This window comes from Rana temporaria, chromosome 5 (assembly GCF_905171775.1).
Source record: "Rana temporaria chromosome 5, aRanTem1.1, whole genome shotgun sequence".
In the NCBI taxonomy this organism is placed as follows: domain Eukaryota; kingdom Metazoa; phylum Chordata; class Amphibia; order Anura; family Ranidae; genus Rana; species Rana temporaria.
This window is the reverse complement of record NC_053493.1, coordinates 329,868,248-329,890,374: the sequence shown is the minus strand read 5'-3', so window position 1 is coordinate 329,890,374 and position 22,127 is coordinate 329,868,248. Positions and strand designations below refer to the sequence as shown.

General features: G+C 43.8%; 1 protein-coding gene across 5 annotated transcripts in view; it reads right to left on the bottom strand.

Annotated features, from left to right (window-relative positions):
- Window positions 1–22,127, bottom strand: part of YTHDF3 (YTH N6-methyladenosine RNA binding protein 3) — a 59,134-nt gene that overhangs the window by 10,651 nt on the left and 26,356 nt on the right. For all 5 annotated transcript variants that reach the window (XM_040354274.1, XM_040354272.1, XM_040354275.1 and 2 more), the window contains 2 exons: window positions 19,032–19,117; window positions 13,841–15,421 (listed from right to left, as the gene is read on the bottom strand). In XM_040354274.1, coding sequence (XP_040210208.1) covers window positions 13,841–15,421; window positions 19,032–19,097 — 1,647 coding nt within the window. In that variant the 5' untranslated portion in view covers window positions 19,098–19,117. The remainder of the gene's footprint in view (window positions 1–13,840; window positions 15,422–19,031; window positions 19,118–22,127) is intronic.

The following is a 22,127-nucleotide window of genomic DNA, read 5'->3' as shown; positions in this document are numbered from 1 at the left end:
AGGTTTTTATACCCAATCATGTTACTACCCTTTTGCCAATTAACCTCTTTGCGCCAGCTAGGGGGCCACATTAATGCATACCAGAATGTAAGCAGAGCTGTCAGGAGCATGCACCCAGCGCACTCCCGGCACAGTTACTGGCGGCCAACGGACAGCTGTCGATCTCTACTTGCGATCGGGAGCTATCCGATCATGTGACTGCCAATAATAGTGGTCACATGTTTAGAAACTCCACCCTGCCTCCAGGGATCAGAAACCTCAAAGGGAAAAGAAAAATGTGAATCTGCGCTACAGAATATTTAAATATAATAATTACGCTCTCAGGTTTGAAAGGTATATAGTATAATGAGTATGAGGGGCTGCCCCTGCAGAAAAATCCCCACAAAATGGAGAAAGGTGTGAAATAATATTTAAAGCAGGTGGTGGCGCCAACCTAAAGTGTAGACTAAATGTCAAATAATAATTAATGTTGTATGGGTGATACAATAAAAAATGTTGTATGGGTGATACAATAAAAACAAAAAACCAAAAATGTTGCGTGGTGATCCAAATAACAACCAGAGTAATTCAAAATACAAATAAACTCAAAAAGTGTTCCAGTGCTAAAATCTCATTCCATCTCTGCTTCATGCAAAAATTAAGTGAATCAATGAAATTAAATATATATATAGTGCAGTGTGCTTTCAACAAACAGTTTTCATACTGTAAGTAAAAAAGTCTTTATGCAAAAGAGTTCCATGCAGTAAATAAATAAATAAATAATTGAAAGTGCTGTGTGCTTCTTCCACGTGAGAACAACGTAGATATAAATCTTCTGTGCAAAAATCGTGCTCACTCCCTGTGGTCCCGCACTCACCAGATACTTGAACCCCTGCAGGGGTAACAGGCGTTCACAGTATAATATACTGACAAATCCCTGGATCTTCCCAGAATCTAAAAAACTCCACCGCTCAGAAGAGGAGACAAATAGATTGCCCAATAGCGTGATACCGTTTAAAAATGATGAACAATTTTATTCACATTTAACAGGGTACTCACATTTGGTAGAAAGGTTAATACACATAAAACATAAAAACGTGCTGTAGCTTAGAGTAGCGTCTGCTCTACCGGTTTCGTCGATCTGACGTCATCTGGAGCGCGCCCAGATGACGTCAGATCGACGAAACCGGTAGAGCAGACGCTACTCTAAGCTACAGCACGTTTTTATGTTTTATGTGTATTAACCTTTCTACCAAATGTGAGTACCCTGTTAAATGTGAATAAAATTGTTCATCATTTTTAAACGGTATCACGCTATTGGGCAATCTATTTGTCTCCTCTTCTGAGCGGTGGAGTTTTTTAGATTCTGGGAAGATCCAGGGATTTGTCAGTATATTATACTGTGAACGCCTGTTACCCCTGCAGGGGTTCAAGTATCTGGTGAGTGCGGGACCACAGGGAGTGAGCACGATTTTTGCACAGAAGATTTATATCTACGTTGTTCTCACGTGGAAGAAGCACACAGCACTTTCAATTATTTATTTATTTATTTACTGCATGGAACTCTTTTGCATAAAGACTTTTTTACTTACAGTATGAAAACTGTTTGTTGAAAGCACACTGCACTATATATATATTTAATTTCATTGATTCACTTAATTTTTGCATGAAGCAGAGATGGAATGAGATTTTAGCACTGGAACACTTTTTGAGTTTATTTGTATTTTGAATTACTCTGGTTGTTATTTGGATCACCACGCAACATTTTTGGTTTTTTGTTTTTATTGTATCACCCATACAACATTTTTTATTGTATCACCCATACAACATTAATTATTATTTGACATTTAGTCTACACTTTAGGTTGGCGCCACCACCTGCTTTCTATATTACAGAAACCTCAAAGGGCCAGGAGGCACCAGCGTTAAGAGATTAACCCAATTAGTTGCAAAATGTTTTTACAGTGAGGAGAAAAAAGTATTTGATCCCCTGCTGATTTTGCACATTTGCCCACTGACAAAGAAATGATCAATCTATAAATTTTAATGGTAGGTATATTTTAACAGTGAGAGACAGAAGAACAAAAATATCCAGAAAAACGCATTTCAAAAAAGTTATAAATTGATTTGCATTTTAAATTAGTAAAATATCAAATAATATTTGATCCCCTATCAGCAAGATTTCTGGCTCCCAGGTGTCTTTTATAGAGGTAACAAGCCGAGATTAGAAGCACCATCTAATAGAGCGTTGCTCCTATAATCTCAGCTTGTTACCTGCATAAGACACCTGTCCACAGAAGCAATCAGATTCCAATCTCACCACCATTGCCCAGACCAAAGAGCTTTCCAAGTAGGTCATGAACAAGATTGTAGACCCACACAAGGCTGGAATGGGCTACAAGACCAAGCAGCTTGGTGAGAGGTTGACAACAGTTGGTGCGATTATTCGCAAATTTAGGAAACATAAAAACACAGTCAGGCCGGGTTCACACCTATGCGAATTGAGTGCGGCTTAAACCGCATCCAATAGGCAGAACATTTCTAAATACATTGTTTTCAATGAGGCTGGTTCACATATGTGCGATGCATTCGCACTGCGCATTGCCGAAAAAACGTGTGCGTATTTTAGGCATTGCGGTGCGGCTCAGGTGTGAATTCAGGCCCATTATCTTCTATGGGTACGCAGCTGATTCGCAGATGTGTTCATTTCTCTTCAGTATTTGTCTTATTCAACTCAATACACTTCCCCCCCCTCCCCTCTCCCATGTCTCCAAATTCGCAGCTAATCTGCAGCTAAAATGCAGTGGATCTGCTGAACAGTTCTCTTATCTCTCTGCAGAGATAAGAGAGCTGAAATTTGCACCACACTAGTGTGAATCCGGCCTCAATCTCCCTCGGTCTGGGGCTCCATGCAAGATCTCACCTCGTGAGGTTTCAATGATCATGAGAACGGTGAGGAATCCGCTCAGAACTACACGGGAGAATCTTGTCAATGATCTCAAGGCAGCTGGGAACATAGTCAACAAGAAAACAATTGGTAACACACTATGCCGTGAAGGACCCACCAAGGCCCCCCTGCTCAAGAAAAGCACAAGTACAGGCACATCAGAAGTATGCTAATGAACCTCAGATGAGACCAAATTTGAGCTCTCTGGTATCAACTCAACTAGCCATGTTTGGAGGAGGAATGCTGCCTATGACCCCAAAAACACCATCCCCACCGTCACACATGCTTTGGGGGTGTCTTTCTGCCAAAGGGGACAATGGACGGGCTGTGTACCATCAAATCGTGGACGGGAACCTCCTTCCCTCAGCCAGGGCATTGAAAATGGGTAGTGGATGGGTATTCCAGCATGACAATAACCCAAAATACACGGACAAGTCAACAAAGGCGTGGCTCAAGAAGAATCACATTAAAAAAGGTCCTGGAGTGGTCTAGCCAGTCTCCAGACCTTAATCCCATAGAAAATATTTGGAGGAAGCTGAAGGTTCGAGTTACCAAACGTCAGCCTCAAAAACCTTAATGAACTTGGAGAAGATCTGCAAAGAGAAGCGGGACAAAATCCCTCCCGAGATGTGTGCAAACTTGGTAGTCAGCTACAAGAAATGTCTGACCTCTGACTGGCAGCAAGGTACTAAGTCATGTTTCGCAAAGGGGTCAAAATCAAATACTCCCCCCCCCCCCTCACTGTATAGCGCTTTGTTCGTACCACTTACTTTGCCAACTTTGAGACATGTTTCTGTCATCAATTTCAAAATTACCACATTTTTTTTCTTAAAATTGTACATTTGCTTAGTTTAAACAGTTTGTAGCTTTTCTATTGTGAATAAAATATGGGTTTATGAGGTTTGCAAATCATTGCATTTTGATTACGTAGATTTTTCAGTGTCCCAACTTTTTTTTTTAAACAGCCTAAGAGTGAGAATACGGTTGAGGTGCTTCTTCTAAATATGTGAGGTGCCATGAGTTGGTCATTTTCACCAGAGTCCGTATTTAGCAGGTTGGGGCCTAGTAATATAGGCATATGAAGGAAATATCACTAGAAACCATGCCTTCCCAGCACTCTGCCGCATTGGTCATCATCCTTCTTCATGATAATCCCATGCGCTTGTATGCAATATTGTATAAAGGAAATAAATTCAACTTTATCCTAAGGCAGGGTTTGACAAATTTGCTTGGAATCTAGGAGCCAGCTAAAAAAGTTAGGAGCCAAAAAACGCGCCCGTCCTGCCGAGCTCGCGCGCAGAAGCGAACGCATACGTGAGTAGTGCCCGCATATGTAAACGGTATTCAAACCAACACATGTGAGGTATCGCCGCAATTGGTAGAGCGGGAGCAATAATTCTAGCCCTAGACCTCCTCTGTAACGCAAAACATGCAACCTGTAGAATTTTTTAAACGTGGCCTATGGAGATTTTAAAGGGTAAAAGTTTGTCGCCATTCCATGGGCGGACGCAATTTTGAAGCATGACATGTTGGGTATCAATTTACTCGGCGTAACATTATCTTTCACAATATTTAAAAAAAATTGGGCTAACTTTACTGTTGTCTTATTTAATTAAAAATAGTGTATTTTTTCCCAAAAAAAGTGCGCTTGTAAGACCGCTGTGCAAATACGGTGTGACAGAAAGTATTGCAATGACCGCCATTTTATTCTCTAGGGTGTTACAATCTAGAAATATATATTTTTTATTCTAAGCTCTAACGAGCAGGGCTCTCTGATCCCTCCTGTATTGATTTGCGCCTACTACGCAGACTTATTCCATGTATCCCTAAGGAAGACGTAGCAGTCGTGGTAGGAACAATTGTGAACTCCAGACTGGATTATGCAAATGCCCTTTACCTCGAATTGCCAAAATACCAAATCACTCGTCTGCAAGTCGTTCAGAATACGGCCGCCAGACTTGTGACTGGGAAAAAAACATGGGAATCAATCTCACCTTCGCTGAGAACCCTTCACTGGTTGCCAGTAAAGGACAGAATTGCTTTTAAAGCACTCTGTCTGACACATAAGTGCATCCATGGGAAGGCTCCGCAATATCTTTGCGACAAGATAGAACCCCACAATTCCAATCGCCTCCTGCGATCCACTAACCAAAACCTGGTCAAGGTACCCAAAACCAGATACAAGTCCAAAGGAGAAAGAAGGTTTGCATTCCAAGGTCCAAGACTATGGAACGCTTTACCAACCAGCATTCGGTTGGAGGAAAACCACTTAGCATTCAGAAGACAGATTAAAACTCTGCTCTTTTGATGTCAAGAGACAGGAACAATCAAGCGCCCAGAAGCGATTCAGTTCGCATGTGCCGCGCTAAATAAGTTTTTCATTCATTCATTCATTTGTATTGTGGCTGTACTGTCTTCCCTGATGTAAAGCGCTGCGCAAACTGTTGGCGCTATATAAATCCTGTATAACAATAATAACGTTTGGGGGTTCTAGTTAGAAGGAAGGAGATGGCAATGAAAACACGGTGGAAGCTTCATTAGAATTGCTGATTTACTTGTCATGCCAACGGCCACCACAAAATGGCGCCAGATCACAGAAGGAAGCTTAGGCCTGCAGAAGGCAGCGGCCTCAATTACCGGCCGGCGCGGCCTGCTGCAGGGAGGTGGGGGCGCACGGAGACACAGGATGGGGTATCACAGGATACCCCATCCTGTGTCTCCGTGCGCCCCCACCTCCCCTGCCGCACGATCGCGTCGGGATGCGCGGGCTGGTAATTGAGGCCGCTGCTTTGCGGCTTTCTGCAGGCCTAAGTTTCCCCGGGCACCAGGTCACGAATTCTAGTCGCAATTGCGACCGGGTGCCCGGATTTTGTCGAGCCATGTCCTAAGCCTCCATTCACACTTGTACGACTCCAAAGTTGCGCCTACTTTGGAGTGCAACTTTGACGCAACTTTGGATGGGTGCAACTTGGATACTACTTTTGCTTTGACCAGTAAAAATGGACAACTGTTGCACTGTATAACATTCAGGTACGATTCATGAAACTTTTGATGGTCAAGATTGAACTCCATGGTACTTAACCACTTAAGGACCGCCTCCTGCACATATACATCGGCAGAATGGCACGGCTGGGCACAAGCACATACCTGTACGTCCTCTTTAAGTGCCCAGCCATGGGTCACGAGGGCGCGCCAGTCCGAAGCTCCGTGACCCAATCGCCGCTGGAGTCCCGCAATCAGTCCCCGGAGCTGAAGAACGAGGAGAGCCGTGTGTAAAAACAGCTTCCCCGTTTTTCACTGTGGCGCTGTCATTGATCGTGTGTTTCCCTGATATAGGGAAGCATGTCCAGTTCCGCCCCCCTACAGTTAGAAACACATATGAGGTCACACATAATCCCTTCAGCGCCCCCTAGTGGTTAACTCCTAAACTGCAATTGTAATTTTCACAGTAAACAATGCATTTTTATAGCATTTTTTGCTGTGAAAATGACAAGTGTCCCAAAAATGTGTCAAAATTGTCCGATGTGTCCGCCATAATGTCGCGGTCACAAAAAAATAAAAAAATAAATAAAAAATAAATAAAAACAAAATCGCTGATCGCCGCCATTAGTAGTAAAAAAAAAATGCAATAAAACTATCCCCTATTTTGTAAACACTATAAATTTTGTGCAAACCAATCGATAAACCCTTATTGCGATTTTTTTTACCAAAAATATGTAGAAGAATACGTATCGGCCTAAACTGAGGGGAAAAAAACTTTTTTTTTATATATATTTTTGGGGGATATTTATTATAGCAAAAAAGGAAAAAAATATTGCATTTGTTTCAAAATTGTCGCTCTATTTTTGTTCATAACGCAAAAAAAAAAAACCCACAGAGGTGATCAAATACCACCAAAAGAAAGCTCTGTGTGGAAAAAAAAAAAAGGACGCAAATTTTGTTTGGGAGCCACGTCGCACGACCACGCAATTGTCAGTTAAAGCGACGTAGTGCCAAATCACAAAAACTGGCCGGGTCCTTTACCTGCATTTAGGTCCGGATCTTAAGTGGTTAAAGCAGAGTTCCAGCCATGTTTTAGTTTATTAAAAGTCAGTAGCTACAAAAAGCATAGCTGCTGACTTTTAATAAACACTTACCTGCCCCACAATCCAGCGATGCGGCCACTCGCTCCTCTCCTCTGGGCCGTCTTCGTAACTGTGGGCACCTGGCCATGACAGCTTACGGCTAGGCACGCACTGTGCATGTCACTCTGCGCTCTCCTATTGGCCAGCCGATCTTCTGGGACCTGAGCCGTGTGCCAGAAGATCGCTGGCAGGGAGGGGCCACCTAGGGCGAGAGGAGTCGCCGCCTAGGCGGACGAAAAAAAAGGAAGGAGGAAATGGGACAGGAAGTCCCACTAAAAAGAGGTTACACCCCGGCATGTCAGGGGGCGAGCAGTGCTTAAAGCGGAAGTTCCACTTTTGGGTGGAACGCCGCTTAAAGTTGCATTAAAGTCAGACCAACGTAGTGCATAAACTACTTTGAAGTTGTCGCAACTTTAAAGGGGTTGTAAAAGTAAAAAATTTTTTTCCTAAATAGCTTCCTTTACCTTAGTGCAGTCCTCCTTCACTTACCTCATCCTTCCATTTTGCTTTTAAATGTCCTTATTTCTTCTGAGAAATTCTCACTTCCTGTTCTTCTGTTTGTAACTCCACACCGTAATGCAAAGCTTTCTCCCTGGTGTGGAGTGTTGTGCTCGTCCCTTCTCTTGGACTACAGGAGAGTCAGGACGCTCTCTACGTTGCAGATAGAGGAAGGAACTGTGTGTTATGGGCATCCCGACTCTTCTGTAGTCCAAGGGAGGGGGCGAGCACGACACTCCACACCAGGGATAAAGCCTTGCATTACTGTGTGTAGTTACAGACAGAAGAACAGGAAGTGAAGATTTCTCAGAAGAAATAAGGACATGTAAAAGCAAAATGGAAGGATGAGGTAAGTGAAGGAGGACTGCACTAAGGTAAAGGAAGCTATTTAGGGAAAAAAAAATTGTACCTTTGCAACCCCTTTAAAGTGGCTATAAACATTTTACAACCACTTTAACCTATAGGTAAGCCTAGATGATTAAGGCTTACCTGTAGGTGCAAGAAATATGTCCCAAACCTAAAAGGTTTAGGAGATATTTGCAAACAGACAGGCGCACCGAGCGTGTCACTACTAATGGCATCATGCCCTGTTAGTGGCGGCTCCCGCGTGCATGTGCGGGAATCACGTCATCGCTGCGCCGGCCAGTCACAGTGCGGAAGCGACGATACCCGGAAGTCACTCCAGGTATCATGGCGGCGTCAGAGGAGGCAAACGAGGGCTTCAATCTCAGGTAGGAAAATCATAATGAGCTAGTATGCTATGCACATTGTGTTATAAAAAGTATCTTCTTGGACCGATTATAAAGTGCTTAGGTAAGGATACCTTTATACACGTTAAGTTCAGAAAACAGTCAGTTCTAGGAAACACTTTCAGAAATAGAATACTGCAAATAGAGAACACATGGCAGTTTTTCCCCTCATTTTCATTTTATTTGCAGACCTACAATGAATTTCATGCAAAAGGTCTGCCAGCAGACAATCGGCCCCATAACATTCCCAGAAAACCACGCATATTTAAACATGAATACAGCTGAAAGGAGCGGAGTTGAGAGCCACCTGCTGGTATATAATAAAAATAGCAGTATAAGTATTCCAACAACAAGATTTCTAAATGTTGGTCCATTCCTTAAGGTGGTGAACCCTTCACTGTGCCACAAAATAGGGTTGCATTTCAGCTCAGAAAAAAAAAAAAAAGGGAAGGCCATTATTCACCAACCAGATTTATCTGCACAAAGCCATATAAGAATTGTGCAATTCAAAACATCTTAAGCATTTACACCTTGCAAAAGCAAGGGCTGCCTGTGGAGCATTTTTCTTCTGTGTTTATGCAATGACCATTCATAGACAGTTGGGTGAAAGCAACACAAAAACAGTTTTGTGTGCATTAAAAAAAAATTTTTTGCGCTTACTAAAAGCCAAGCAAAAAAATGTTTATTCCCCCGAATGCACGGGGAAAATATTATATACTGTATATCAGGGATCCTCAAACTACGGCCCTCCAGCTGTTGCAGAACTACACATCGCATTAGGCAGGGCTCACAATGTCAAGTCCTGAGCTACTAGCCAGGCCTCAAGGCGTACTCGCCACCAGTTGCCCCGCCCAATCGCTACCATGTCCCGCCCCCTAATCCCACCCTCATAAATCTCATGAAATATTACTTAAATGTTTTATGCAGAATTAAGTTATAAAAATAAATATTAACAACAACTTTATCCATGCCCAAAAATGCAGCCTGCCCATGTCTACCAATGCAGCATGTGTCTACCAATGCAGCAAAATGTCCCCATTGCAGCCAGAGTTCCCCACATTGCAGCCTACATGTGCTGGGTAAGAGAGAGGAGAGGAGCCGCTGCCGCCTCGGCCTGGTTTTTCAAAGCGCAGGGAACAGAACAGCTTTCAATTCAATAGCTGTGTTCCCCGCCGCGAGCCGCCAAATACAGCCCCTCCCCCCCTTGTCTGGGAAACTTTGATAGACAGATCACCCGTCCAATCCTGGGATGGGTGATCTGTCTATCAAAGTGCTTGGACAAGGGGGAGGGGCTGTATATGGCGGCTTGCGGGGGGGGGGGAACACAGCTATTGAATTGAAAGCTGTTCTGTTCGCTGCGCTTTGAACAACCAGGCGGCGGCGGCTCCTCTCCTTGCTCGCCCCCTCTGCTCCCAGGCAGCCCACTCGCCAGCCCTCAAAATGTATTCGCAAAATGCAAGCAGGCGGGGCTTTCTTACAAAGGACGGATTATACAGCGGCAGACACCCGCTGTTTTACTAATGAAAAGGTACCGCTGCATATGGATTACACAGCGGCAGACCCGGCTGGTTCAGCAGGGACCGACTGAGTTTAGGACCATCTATGGGCAAGTTAAATGTACCCAAGTTGACCCATCGATTGAGCTGGTAAAACCAGCATGTTGGCTTTCTAGCATGTGAACATTGCCAGCAGCTATAGCGACTAGCAATCATTGTGTTCTCACAGCAAGGACGGCTTCCCGCACTGGCAGAACGCAAAAGCTTTGTGGGAGGGATTCCCCCATCATCATTGATTGTTAATGGGAGAATTTAGTGATTTTCTCTTTCTTGCAACCTCAGGTTGCAAGAAAATTGCATAACCTATAGCCGGCTTAAGTAATTACCCTTATGTTTATTTCGTATTTTTTTTTCTGTAGGTAAACCTAAGCTTTTACCCAACTTTGCCAGAACCAGGTTGGCAAAACTTATGCGGTCTCTCAATATCACAGTTGAATCGTTGCCCTGTGAGCAAGCAAATAGGAAGCTGAAATAGTAAATAATATTGTCACCTGCTTATCTGTAGTGAGTCGCAGACATGTGAATCACAAGACTGCTGAACAGAATTACAAATCCTTTAGCAAGTAATAGTTTAAATGTTTTTTCAACCTTGTATTTAGCCATTAGACTGGTGGCTATAAACCGCTTTTGTGTCGTGTACTTTGTAGAGGTCAATAAACTGTTCTCAGTTGTTGGACATGTCTCTGTGGTAGCAAAGTTTGTGATTCAGAGGGTAGAAAACAAAAAACAACACTGACTGGTTCTTTTATAGTCATTTATCTTGGACTTGTTTTGATAGCTCATAGGTCCTCATGATGCAATTTGTTCAGAAATGTTCTCCAAAGAATTCAACTTAATTTAAAGATGAACTCTTGGGGGGAAAAAAAATGTTATTTCCCCATGCAGTGGGGTTGTGCTTCTAGGGGATTGTAGGGCGGAGATATACTTACCTAATCTGCCAATCATCTGAGCACAGGACCGGTCCCTGCCGCTCTTACCTTCACACACTAGCAGTCTTTTCAATGGACTGTTCCTGACACCGGCTCACGATGCGAGGATGGCAGGAACAGTCCACTGCTGTATGCGGGGAGCGCGGTTTTCCAGGGGATCGAAGGATTGGGTATGTATAGCTTCTCCTTGTGCCCCTAGACAAAACGAGAAGTTAACCCCTGCATGGGAAAATAAAAAATGTGCCCATAGCTTTTTAAAATGCACACATTTGGGGCCAGATCCACGTACAGCGGGCGCAACTTAATTTTTGGGATTTAAGTTACACCGCCGCAAAATTTCTACCCAAGTGCCCGATCCACAAAGCACTTACCTAGAAATTTTCAGCGGTGTAACTTAAATCCGTCCGGCGCAAGGTGTGCCCAATCTAATGGGGCGAGTCCCATTTAAATTATCTCAAAAATATTCCGATTGCACACCTTCCGGCAAAATAGCCAAGTAGTAAAAGGGTGCTGAAACGATCACCGGCTGGGAACCGGAAAGCAAATCATATATATATATATATATATTCGCCAGCACACCAGGGATCATCTTAAAACAACGTCCAAAGATTTAATGCATATCTATTGATCCAAAAAGAGCAACGTTTCGAGGCCACGCAGGACCTCTTCGTCAGGCAAAAAGATTTAAATTTAAATTAGGCGCGCTCCCGCGCTGGACGTACTGCGCATGCTCCCGACGCGATTTTCCCGACATGCTTTGCGTGAAGTTACGTTGCGCCGAGTTTTGTGAATCGCGCTGGGTAAAAAAAGTTGCGTCGGGGAAAAAAAGAGATGCGGCGGAAAAAAAAAATAAATAAAAGAAAAATTGACAGCGTCGCGGGAAAGAAGGGTGTACTTTTACATGGTGTACTAACTTTACACTTTGTAAAAGTAGCCCTAATTTTGCGTTTGCAAACTAATAACTTACGGAGACTTCACGAAGGGAAACCGCTTCGTGGATCTCCGTAAGTGCTAATTTGCATACCCGACGCGGAATTTCAACAAGAAATGCCCCCAGCGGCGGCCGAGGTACTGTATCCTAAGATCCGACAGTGTAAAACTATTACACCTGCCGGATCTTAGGAATATCTATGCGTAACTGATTCTATGAATCAGTCGCATAGATAGAAACAGGGATACGACGGCGTATCAGTAGATACGCCTGCGTATCCCTTTTGTGGATCTGGCCCTTGGACTCCAATTATTACTCCTGACTGCAATAATATGCACAAAAAAAATTAAATTACAATGCTTAAGCAATCAAGAGACACTTGACTATCTGTTCATAACTTGGTAAACTATGCATTTTTTTTTTTTTTTTAAACAGTAAAGTAAAGTAGAAGTTCACCCCAACACTAAAATCTGTAAATCTAAAAAAGCATCCACAATCTAAGACTAACCTATCTAGCCCTGTAAAAGCTATACATACCTTTTCTGAAGCCGTTTTGGGCCAGTCCCACGCTGAGCTGTCAGCTGCGACTTCACTGTGGAGGCGGGTGCAGAGGAGGCAGCCAACAACGAAAGCCCCATGGTAACTGGGTGACGTCACTTCCCAGGCATTTCACAACCGTTGCGAGCTGTCTCCTGCACAGAGCTTCCGCCGCTGGAGACTGAAGGCTTCAAAAAATAAATAAAAAAGGGTACAGCAATTTCTTCTTTACAGGGCTAGGATAGGTTAGTCTGAGGCCGCGTACACACGGTCGGTCCATCCGATGAAGCGGACTGATGGTCTGATGTGCGTACACACCATCAGTTAAAAAACCGATCGAGTCCAACGTGGTGACGTCAAACACAACGACGTGCTGAGAAAAATGGAAGTTCAATGCTTCCATGCATGCGTCGACTTGATTCTGAGCATGCGCGGGTTTTTAACCGATGCTTTTGCATACTAACCGTCGGTTTTTACCCATCGGTTAGGCGTCCATCGGTTCAATTTTAAAGCAAGTTCTACAATTTTTGACCAAAGGATAACTGACCGATGGGGCCCATACACCATCGGTTTGAACCGATAAAACGGTCCTTCAGTCCGTTTCCATCGGTTTTGACCGACCGTGTGTACGCGGCCTTAGATTACGGATGCCAGTAAAATTACATAGGTAGATTCAGGTAAAATAGTGCAAAATTACGGCGGCGTAGCTTAGCCTGTTTAGGCTACGCCGCCGTAAATTAGCTAGGCTAGTAATGATTCTCAATATACTTGCCTGCTAATATACGGCGGCGTAGCCTAAAGCGGGCGGGCGTAAGGGTGCCGAATTCAAATGACTTGGAGGGGGGCGTGTTTGATGGTAATGAGGCTTGAGCTCACGTTTTTTTTCACTGCACATGCGCCGGGCGACTACATTTCCCAGTGTGCATTGCGGTTACGTACGCCACACGGGCATATTGATTTCGACGTGGACGTAAGCGACGTAAATCCCGATTCGCGGACGACTTACGCAAACGACGTTAAAAATTCGAATCTCGCAGCGGGAACGGCGGCCATACTTTAACATTGTTATTCCACCTAATAGATGGAATAACTTTAGGCCTGTAATGCGCTACGGAAACGGCGTAAATCGACTGCGGCGGCCGGGCGTACATTCGTGAATCGGCGTATAAACTCATTTACATATTCTACGCCGGCCGCAATGGAAGCGCCACCTAGCGGCCATCCAAAATATTGCAACCTAAGATAGGACGGCGCAAGCCGTCGTATCTTAGATATGTTTAAGCGTATCTCTGTTTGAGCATACGCTTAAACATAGGTCGGCGTAGATTCTGAGTTAGGTCGACTTATCTACTGATAAGTCAGCCTAACTCTTACTGAATCTACCTAACAGATTTTAGTTTTAAGGTGAATTTCTACTTTAAAAAGAACAATTGTCTATAGATCAGTGACATTCAATGGCTTGGGGGGACATATGCCAACAGCATTTATGATGAGAATGGCGTGTCAAATAGCTCAATATGTGGTCCCAAAATATAAGATAATCTGGAAGCACACAGCCACGTGATGTAGTCAAAACCGGTCAGTCACTTACCCTACGCATGGCTTCCTCCTCTTCTTGACGCTTCTCATAATGTGCAAAGTCATCAAAGATAGAGGTTGTATGCTTGAAAGTTGCAATAATTTTAAGAACTTGCTTGGCTTTTTCTAGGGGTACCTCTTGAGTGTCCCTTGAGTTGGTAACAGGCTTATTATCGTTGTTTTCCAAACGAATGTGTCGCAGTTGGTTATTGGGAACGTCTTTCACAAAGACCCATTTGACTTCAAACTTTCCCTTCCATTTGTCTTGGGACCAAACTCCAGCATATGCATTGTAGTCCACTACAGACTTCATTTCTGCAACTCCACAAAAATGTCCACTTCCATTTACGCTGAAGAGTAAATAAAGCGGGCCTTTCCCATTCAAAGATCGATAAGCAGCATCCAAACGCTTATTGCCATGTTCAGTACTGCACCAAATTGAGTACTTGATAGAACGGTGAATGTCATCCTCAGAGTAGCTTTTGATTATAAACACTCGCCCGTTTTTCAGACTCCAATCAAAGTCTTTGGGATTATAGTTGTTTATGGCCTTCAGTTTCTCCAGTACAGGGTGAACCTCAACACCAGAAGGTGAGGAGCTAACAGGCACAACACCTAAGCTAAAGTTCTCATTCCCAGAGACATTGTTCTGATTGAAGCCCACTCCCCTGTTCCTAGGTGCCACCCAGCGGTTTTGAAGCTGTTGCTGCACCTGATGTGTTGGGGCCTGCTGCTGAGGTCCTTGTTGCTGCTGTGGTTGCTGCTGTAGCTGCTGTTGAGGCAGTTGGTTTTGCACCATTGGTAGAGGTTGATTTAATGGCTGAGGCTGTTGAATTACAGGCTGAGGTGGCATAACTGGTTGAGATAGTGGGGCCTTTACAACAGCCCCCTTATCATCCCAAGTTCCAATATTAATGTTGTGTTTTATAGGCGGAGGAGGAACTGCAGTACTACCAACACCCACATTGCCCTTGGGTTTTAGTTTAGGCTGAGGTTTCGCTGGTTTTCGAGCAATGGCAGCCCATGAGGTTGGCTTCGGTGCTGAACTGCTAACTGGGGGCACGTTGTTTGCAGCTATACTAGTCATCCCTGCACTAGTCAATGCTGACCCAACCGTTTTTGTCACAGCAGCTGTCATGTCTCCACCGATTTTCAGTCCCGTCATTCCTTGCTCAATGCTGTTAATGCCCGGCACTTTGCTCAGAGTATCGCTGCCAAAACCAGCTTGTCCGTCAGCGATGGCTCTACCAAGGGAACTAGGAGGATATCCATAGCTGCTGCTATATGCAGAACTTTGTGTTGATTGTCCCTGAGATCCACTAGTCCCCCATGTGGAGAAATCTGCATTCCCAGGAAAAAAATTAAACCCATGCTGGCTAAGGAAAGGAGGAGTGTTCCCCAAAGCTCCAGGCTGACTAAACACTCCATCCGGTATGTAGTGGTGTTCTCCATTGCTCATCTGTCCATACAAGTACGGCATTGGTGGGTCTCCAGCAGTTGACCATGCTGCCTCACCAAGGGAATAAGGAAATCCAATGGATGGAGCATAATAACTAGGCATATATGGGTCTGACATTGGTGGATAGCTATTACTCTGCAACAGAAAACAAAAAAGGTAGGTTTAAAGTTCATTGGACAAAATTAAGGCATGCGTATAAAACAGTAAATAGCAGCAAACAAGCACCAAAACCTATTAAATATTATAAAGGGTTTTAGACAGTTTTGGTCATATAAACAAAATAAAGTTTTAAAACAAAAATCACATCTCGTTTAGCAGGATGTCCCGGTATGCCTGGACTAAAGTGCTCTCCATTAGAGAGAATTCAGTGGGGCCTGGAAACTAAACACTGATTGCCAATCGAATCCCAATCATACCAGCATCATGTGTTGATTTTGAAATGCAGCAAAAAGGACTCTACTCATTAAGACCCCTTTCACACAGGCTTGCGGATCAGGTCTGCCTGTCAGTTTTTCAGGCAGACCCGATCGGACGATCCATTCACCCCTATAGGGCAGTGGATGTCAGCGGTGAAATATCTGCCGACACCCACTGCTATCCGATCCAGTCTGCCAAATCCAGACAGATTGTGGCCCTATTTTCCATCCATCTGGCGTATCAGAAGGGATCAAATGAAAAAACAGACAGGCAGTCCATTTTCATCAGATTTCCCCATAGAGGAGAGCGGGACTCTGACAGATCCGTCTAAGCACAGTGAGCGGGGACGGACCTGTCATCTGCCTGCTCAGCGGATCCGCCTGTCAGTTTTGACGGTGGACCTGAACGGCCGCTCCATGCATCCCTATGGAGCGTCGGATGTCAGCGGAGACATGTCCGCTGACATCCGACCCGCTAAAAACAGATGTCCCCATCCGTCCATGGCGGATCGGATAAGATCTGATGAAAACGGACATGCTGTCCGTTTTCGTCAGATCGCTCCATAGGAGACAGCAGTGCCCGACAAGCCCCTCCCCGCTCAGTGAGCAGAGAGGAGCTTGTCATCCGTCGGCTCAGCGGAGATCTGCGGACTAATCTCCCGCTGAGCTGGCGGGAGCAGGCGTAGCAATGGAGTCCGCCTCGTGTGAATGAGGCCATAGTCTCTAGAACAGTGGTCTCCAAACTGCGGCAACTAGTGACACCAATAATAGGGCACTATATTCCTCCCCACCGACACCAATGATGGAGCACCATTTCTCCCACTGATAGCAACAATGGGGCACCATTTCTCCCACGAACACCAACAGGGTGCCATTCCTCCCTCAATACCAAAGATACATTGCTTACTCCCACTGATGCCAGGACACTTTATACTCCCAATGGCCACAGTCTGGCCCTCCTTAAAGTCTGAAGGAAAATAACCTGGCCCTTTGTTTAGAAAATTTGGAGACCAATGCTCTAGAAAACCATACATATGTATTATTTCAACTTCAGCAAAAATTTGGGCATTGGAAGGGTCCAGACATTCCTTTAGCTGCCATCATCTCCAGACCTACTAAACGACAGGGCTTTAGCCAAAGATAACTTATGCAAAGTATACTCTTGGTAGTCACTAAACATTGTATCTCAAAATGTATGCAATTTTTTTTCCATATTTTCTTTATTTTCTATGGGCCGGATTCAGAAAGACTTACGACGGGCTTATTAGTAGATATGCCGTCGTAAGTCCGAATCCGCGCCGTTGCAACTTTAAGCGTATGCTCAAACTGAAATACGCTTAAATGTTGCTAAGATATGACCGGCGTAAGTCTCCTACGCCGTCGTATCTTAAATGCATATTTACGCTGGCCGCTAGGGGCGTGTACGCCGATTTACGCCTAGAATATGTAAATCAGCTAGATACGCCTATTCACGAACGTACGCCCGGCCGTCGCAGTACAGATACGCCGTTTACGTAAGGCTTTTTCCGGCGTGAAGTTACCCCTGCTATATGAGGCGCAGCCAATGTTAAGTATTCTAGATTTTACAGAATTAAAACATGGCTGCTTTTTAGGCTGACTCAGTTTTGAGGGTGCAGGTACCAGGGCTTTAATTCTTATAGATACACAGTTGTACCTGTAAAGACGACAGTAAATACCTCTCTACTGGACATTGCTTTGAGAAATCACTGTCACAAGTCAGTTCAGAAACCAACACTCTGGGAGTGTCACTCTACTGTGCCCCCCCTCCCCAGCACTAAGTGGTTCCTCCTACCCATCTTTACATCACCACTGCGTCTAATAATTCAGGGTTTGGTGGGAAGAACCAACAAGTCCAGTGTGTGTGGGGCGTGGGGCACAGAAGATCGACACTTCCAGGAGTGTCGATCTCTGAGCAGACTACAGGCAGCAATTCCTCCAGTTGAAAAAGTAGTTTAGTGGCATGGGCAGCAGGAGCTTTATCTACTCTCATATGCTTAGCTACAGGCACATCTGTTAATTAAAGCAGAACTGAATTTCCGCTGTAACAAATGGCGAGCATAAAAAATGGAGGGTTGGGACTTATTATGGAAACAATTTTTATATATATATATATATATATATATATATATATATATATATATATATATATATATATATATATATATATATATATATATATATATATATATATATCGCATACTGCTATAATCACATCTCATTTAAAGTCCCAACCCTTCATTTTTTATACCCTTACAGGGATGGAGGCCTGTGGTGGTGCATACCACATGCCTCATACAAAGTCCCAACCCCATTTTATTTTTCTAACAAATGGCGAGCAGGCAGGTTTTTATTGCAGGAGAGACCTGCAATGTATCTTCTGCACTAAAAATTTCCCCTACCTGCTCGCTGTCGTCTCTGGCGCTGTAAACAGAGCCGAGCATACGCAGCTTAGCTTACAGCTTCGGGCAAGTCTCCGAGTGCCAGACTGACTGCCTACTGCACAGGAGTGACGTCATCCTGTGCCAGCCAATGAAGATGGCTGAAAGCTGGCACAGAGAAGATGCTTTCAATGGACCACTGGAAAAGTGGATTGAAGGATTACTGTACCAACAGAAGTTATGTTGGTGACCGTAGGGAGGCTCAACCTCCTAGCTGCAAGCACTGATCGAATGCTGGTTTTCCAGCATAACCTTTCAACAGAAGCCGACAGACAACTGTACACACGTACCAGAAGTCGTCAAAAGTTGTCCAGTTCCTGCCGTCAGGGCTTTATACACCCTTCTCCCCAGATTAACAATGCAACTGTCTACTGTGCCCCCCATTCTCCTTCATCCAGAGCTGTGTTAATGGCCAGATCACCAGGTAATAACAGAGGGAAAAAGGCTAAAAAAATATATATATATAAAATATATACAAAAAGGGAAGAAGAATGCAGTGACCAGTTCTAATGATTGGTAAGCTGCAATACATTAGGATTTTAGGGTCAATACTGCGTTAAAGGAAAGTAAAGCAATTACTTAGGAGGTTAATCAGAGATTTACAGGTCTCACCTTCAGAACAGGACAGCGCTATGTAAACTCTGAGCCCTTTTGGAGTAAGCCATGCTACCAAAAGGTGGTTTCAGGACTAAAAAATGTATTACCCTAATAACTGGTTTGCCTCGGCACCTTTGACCCAAGGAATGGAATTAGCATTGATAAAGCCCTGGTAGCTCCCATATTCCTAAACATTAATAAGCTGAATCCTAGAAGTCACTAACAGCAACAAATTTAATGCGTTCAACTTCACAAGCTGCAATGTTAACCAACCTGATTCGTCTGGCTAGTTAGATATGGCTCAAAGTCGTCATCGTTTACTGCATCTTTCTGATGCATTGAACCGTTCTGCACTGCAACTGAAAAAAAAAAAAAGAAGTTAAAATCATAAAGCAGCACAAAGTGTTCATTTATACACATCTATAATTCAATAGGAGGCAACCAAAACAGTGACAAATGTGTTACCTCTTAGGAAAAACCTTTTAGCAGGATCATCAAACCCGACAGACCGTCTGTTTTTACAATACCTGCACTTGTGAATGTGCTAATGGACACCTTCGCAGATAGACATACTGTACAAGCCAACTGAAACCGGTCACAATGTATATTTCGCAATAAACATCGCTAAACACATTTTTAATTCGGCCCATCAACTTAACAAGTCTAGTCTGTAAACTTAGCAAAAACTAACTTGCTCAGAACACTAACTGCTCAATGAGAGAAAAAGCTGTAGCTGGCGATTTTTAACCACTTCCATACCAGGCCTATTCTGGCACTTCATGTAAAAAATAAAAATAAAAAAAATAACAATTTTTTTGCTAGAAAATTACTCAGAACCCCTAAACATTATATATATAATTACATATATTACACACACACACACACACACGGTTTCATGAATAAAAAAACAGTAAAAAGTTAGCCCAATTTTTTTGTATAATGTGAAAGATGATGTTATGACAAGTAAATAGATGCCCAACTTGTCACGCTCTAGAATTGCGCACACTCATGGAATGGCTCCAAACTTAAAAATCTCCATAGGCGATGCATTAATTTTTTTTACAGGTTACCATTTTAGAGTTACAGAGTAGGTCTAGTGCTAGAATTATTGCTCCAACGCATGCGGCGATAGCTCATGTGTGGTTTGAATGCTGTTTACATATGTGGGCGGGACTTACGTGCGTGTTCGCTTCTGAGCGCGAGCTACTGGGGACAGGGGCGTTTTAAAATATATATATTTTATTTTTTACTTACATTTTTTTTTTACATTTTTATTTTTTTGATCACTTTTATTCCCAATCACAAGGAATGTAAACATCCGTTGTAATAGGAATAGTGTGCGACAGGACCTCTTTATGGAGAGATGCGGGGTCAATGTCAATAAGACCCCACATCTCTCCTTCAGGCTGGAAAGCATGAGACGAGGAAAAAAAAGACAAATCTCTATCCTCCGCAAGCAGGGAGGGGGGGGTTCGTCCCCTTTCCGCCGCCTATAAGAACGATCAAGCGGTGGAACCGGCGCCATGATCATTCTTATGGTGCGCAGGATCGCTGCCTGAAAAGGAGAATATCTGAATGATGCCTGTAGCTGCAGGCATCATTCAGATATCCCCCACTAAAGTCCAGGACGTCATATGACGTCCTACGGTAGGGAAGTGGTTAATATTAGGGCACTTACCAGGGAATCAGGGCGATCTCGGCCCCAAAGGCCAATCATCGGGTGCTTCCACCACCATTCCTGGTGAGGGAACCAGGCAGTGAAGCCTTTCGGCTTTACTGATAGTTCCCTACTGCACATGCGAAGTGAGCTGCGCTTTCCAAGTGGCCCGGCGGGCGAGGGAAGGAGGAGACAGGCTGTGGCCAGTCTCCCAGATATGGGGAAAGGGACATGTCAAAAACTGGTCCCCGTTTCCCCTTTCCCTCCTGGTATTCAAGGAGTTTAAATGCTTTCCACCAAGCCTATTGTCACATGACATCCTCCCAGGATGGGACCTGCAGTGGCATGATCTGCAGGTCAGCAGATGACAAATCCTTGTACCAGCCTCTGACGATACAAAGTAATCACAGCGATCACATGACAGCTGTACACAATAAACGGCTTTCAATCATAGCCATTCATTGTGTATTATTGTGTTGATCTCCGATTGGCCACAATGATCACATGGTACATATATGGCCAATCACAGTGCATCTGTACCATGTGATATCTCTGGTCATTTGTATAAAAAAATAATCGCCACTTGTTTTTATATACCACCAAAGGAAAGCTCTATCTGCTAAAACATTTTTTTTTATAAAAAATGTTTTATTCAAAGTACAGTGTTGCCCGAGTAATTGTCATTCAAAGTGTAACAGCACTGAAATCAGACAATTGGCCTGGGCAGGAAGGTGGTGAAAGTGTCAGTACTGAAGTGGTTAAACTGGTAACGGCTGCTACAGCAGTGAGCTTGATACTGATTTTTACAGCCAACTCTCGGCTTTCAGGCAAAAGTAATCCAGGCCCAATCACTTTAACAGGACTCTAAAACTAAACCCAAGCTAGTAAACTCCCCTCTGATTTTACATACAAGTAAGCTTATAATAAAACGTATCTGTATGTAAAATTAATATCTCCTAAAGGGGCATACACACACACACACACACATATATACACACATATACATACACGAAAAATTATTGTGCGTCTATTGCATCGGTGATTTATTAAAATACTGTTCACTTGTGATTGACCGCAACTTTCTATTGGGTGTCTATTGAGGAGAGCAGCAAAGGTTAAAACACAAAAAAAATACTGGTTCATAAAAATTAAAGGCTTTCGATAGTCGATTACATGCAAAAGGAATAAAGACCTTCCCCACTACCCCAATCTAAAAGGTTCTAGCTAGAATTAGGTTTGAAGTCATTTTGTGTTTTTTTTTTTTTTTTTTATACAGGCTCTCCTCACTTAAAGAGAAAGTAAATCCCTTTTTTTTTCCCCTCCAAGCACCCTGCAAGACAAAAGCATGATGAGCTAGTATGCATAGCATACTAACTCATTATGAAGTACTTACCTGAGATCGAAGCCCCCGCAGCGGTGCTTCTTGCCCTCCTCAGTCTGCGCAATCTCTCCAGGACTTACTCCTGCATATCTTGGCTCCAGCGCTGTGATGAGCAGGAGCAGCGAAGATGTCACTCCCGCGTGAGCCGTCCGCAATGGCTATTAAACGAGGAGCCACAAGTAATCAATATTTTAAAGCAGGGTTCCACCCAGATTTTTTTGCTCTGTAAATACCGTATTACTGCCGTTTCAAGATAGCTCTGGAGCTAAGGACTCCGACGTCATCACACTCCAGCTGGTTCGGTGTGAGCCGCCGCTGGCAGTCTGTTTTT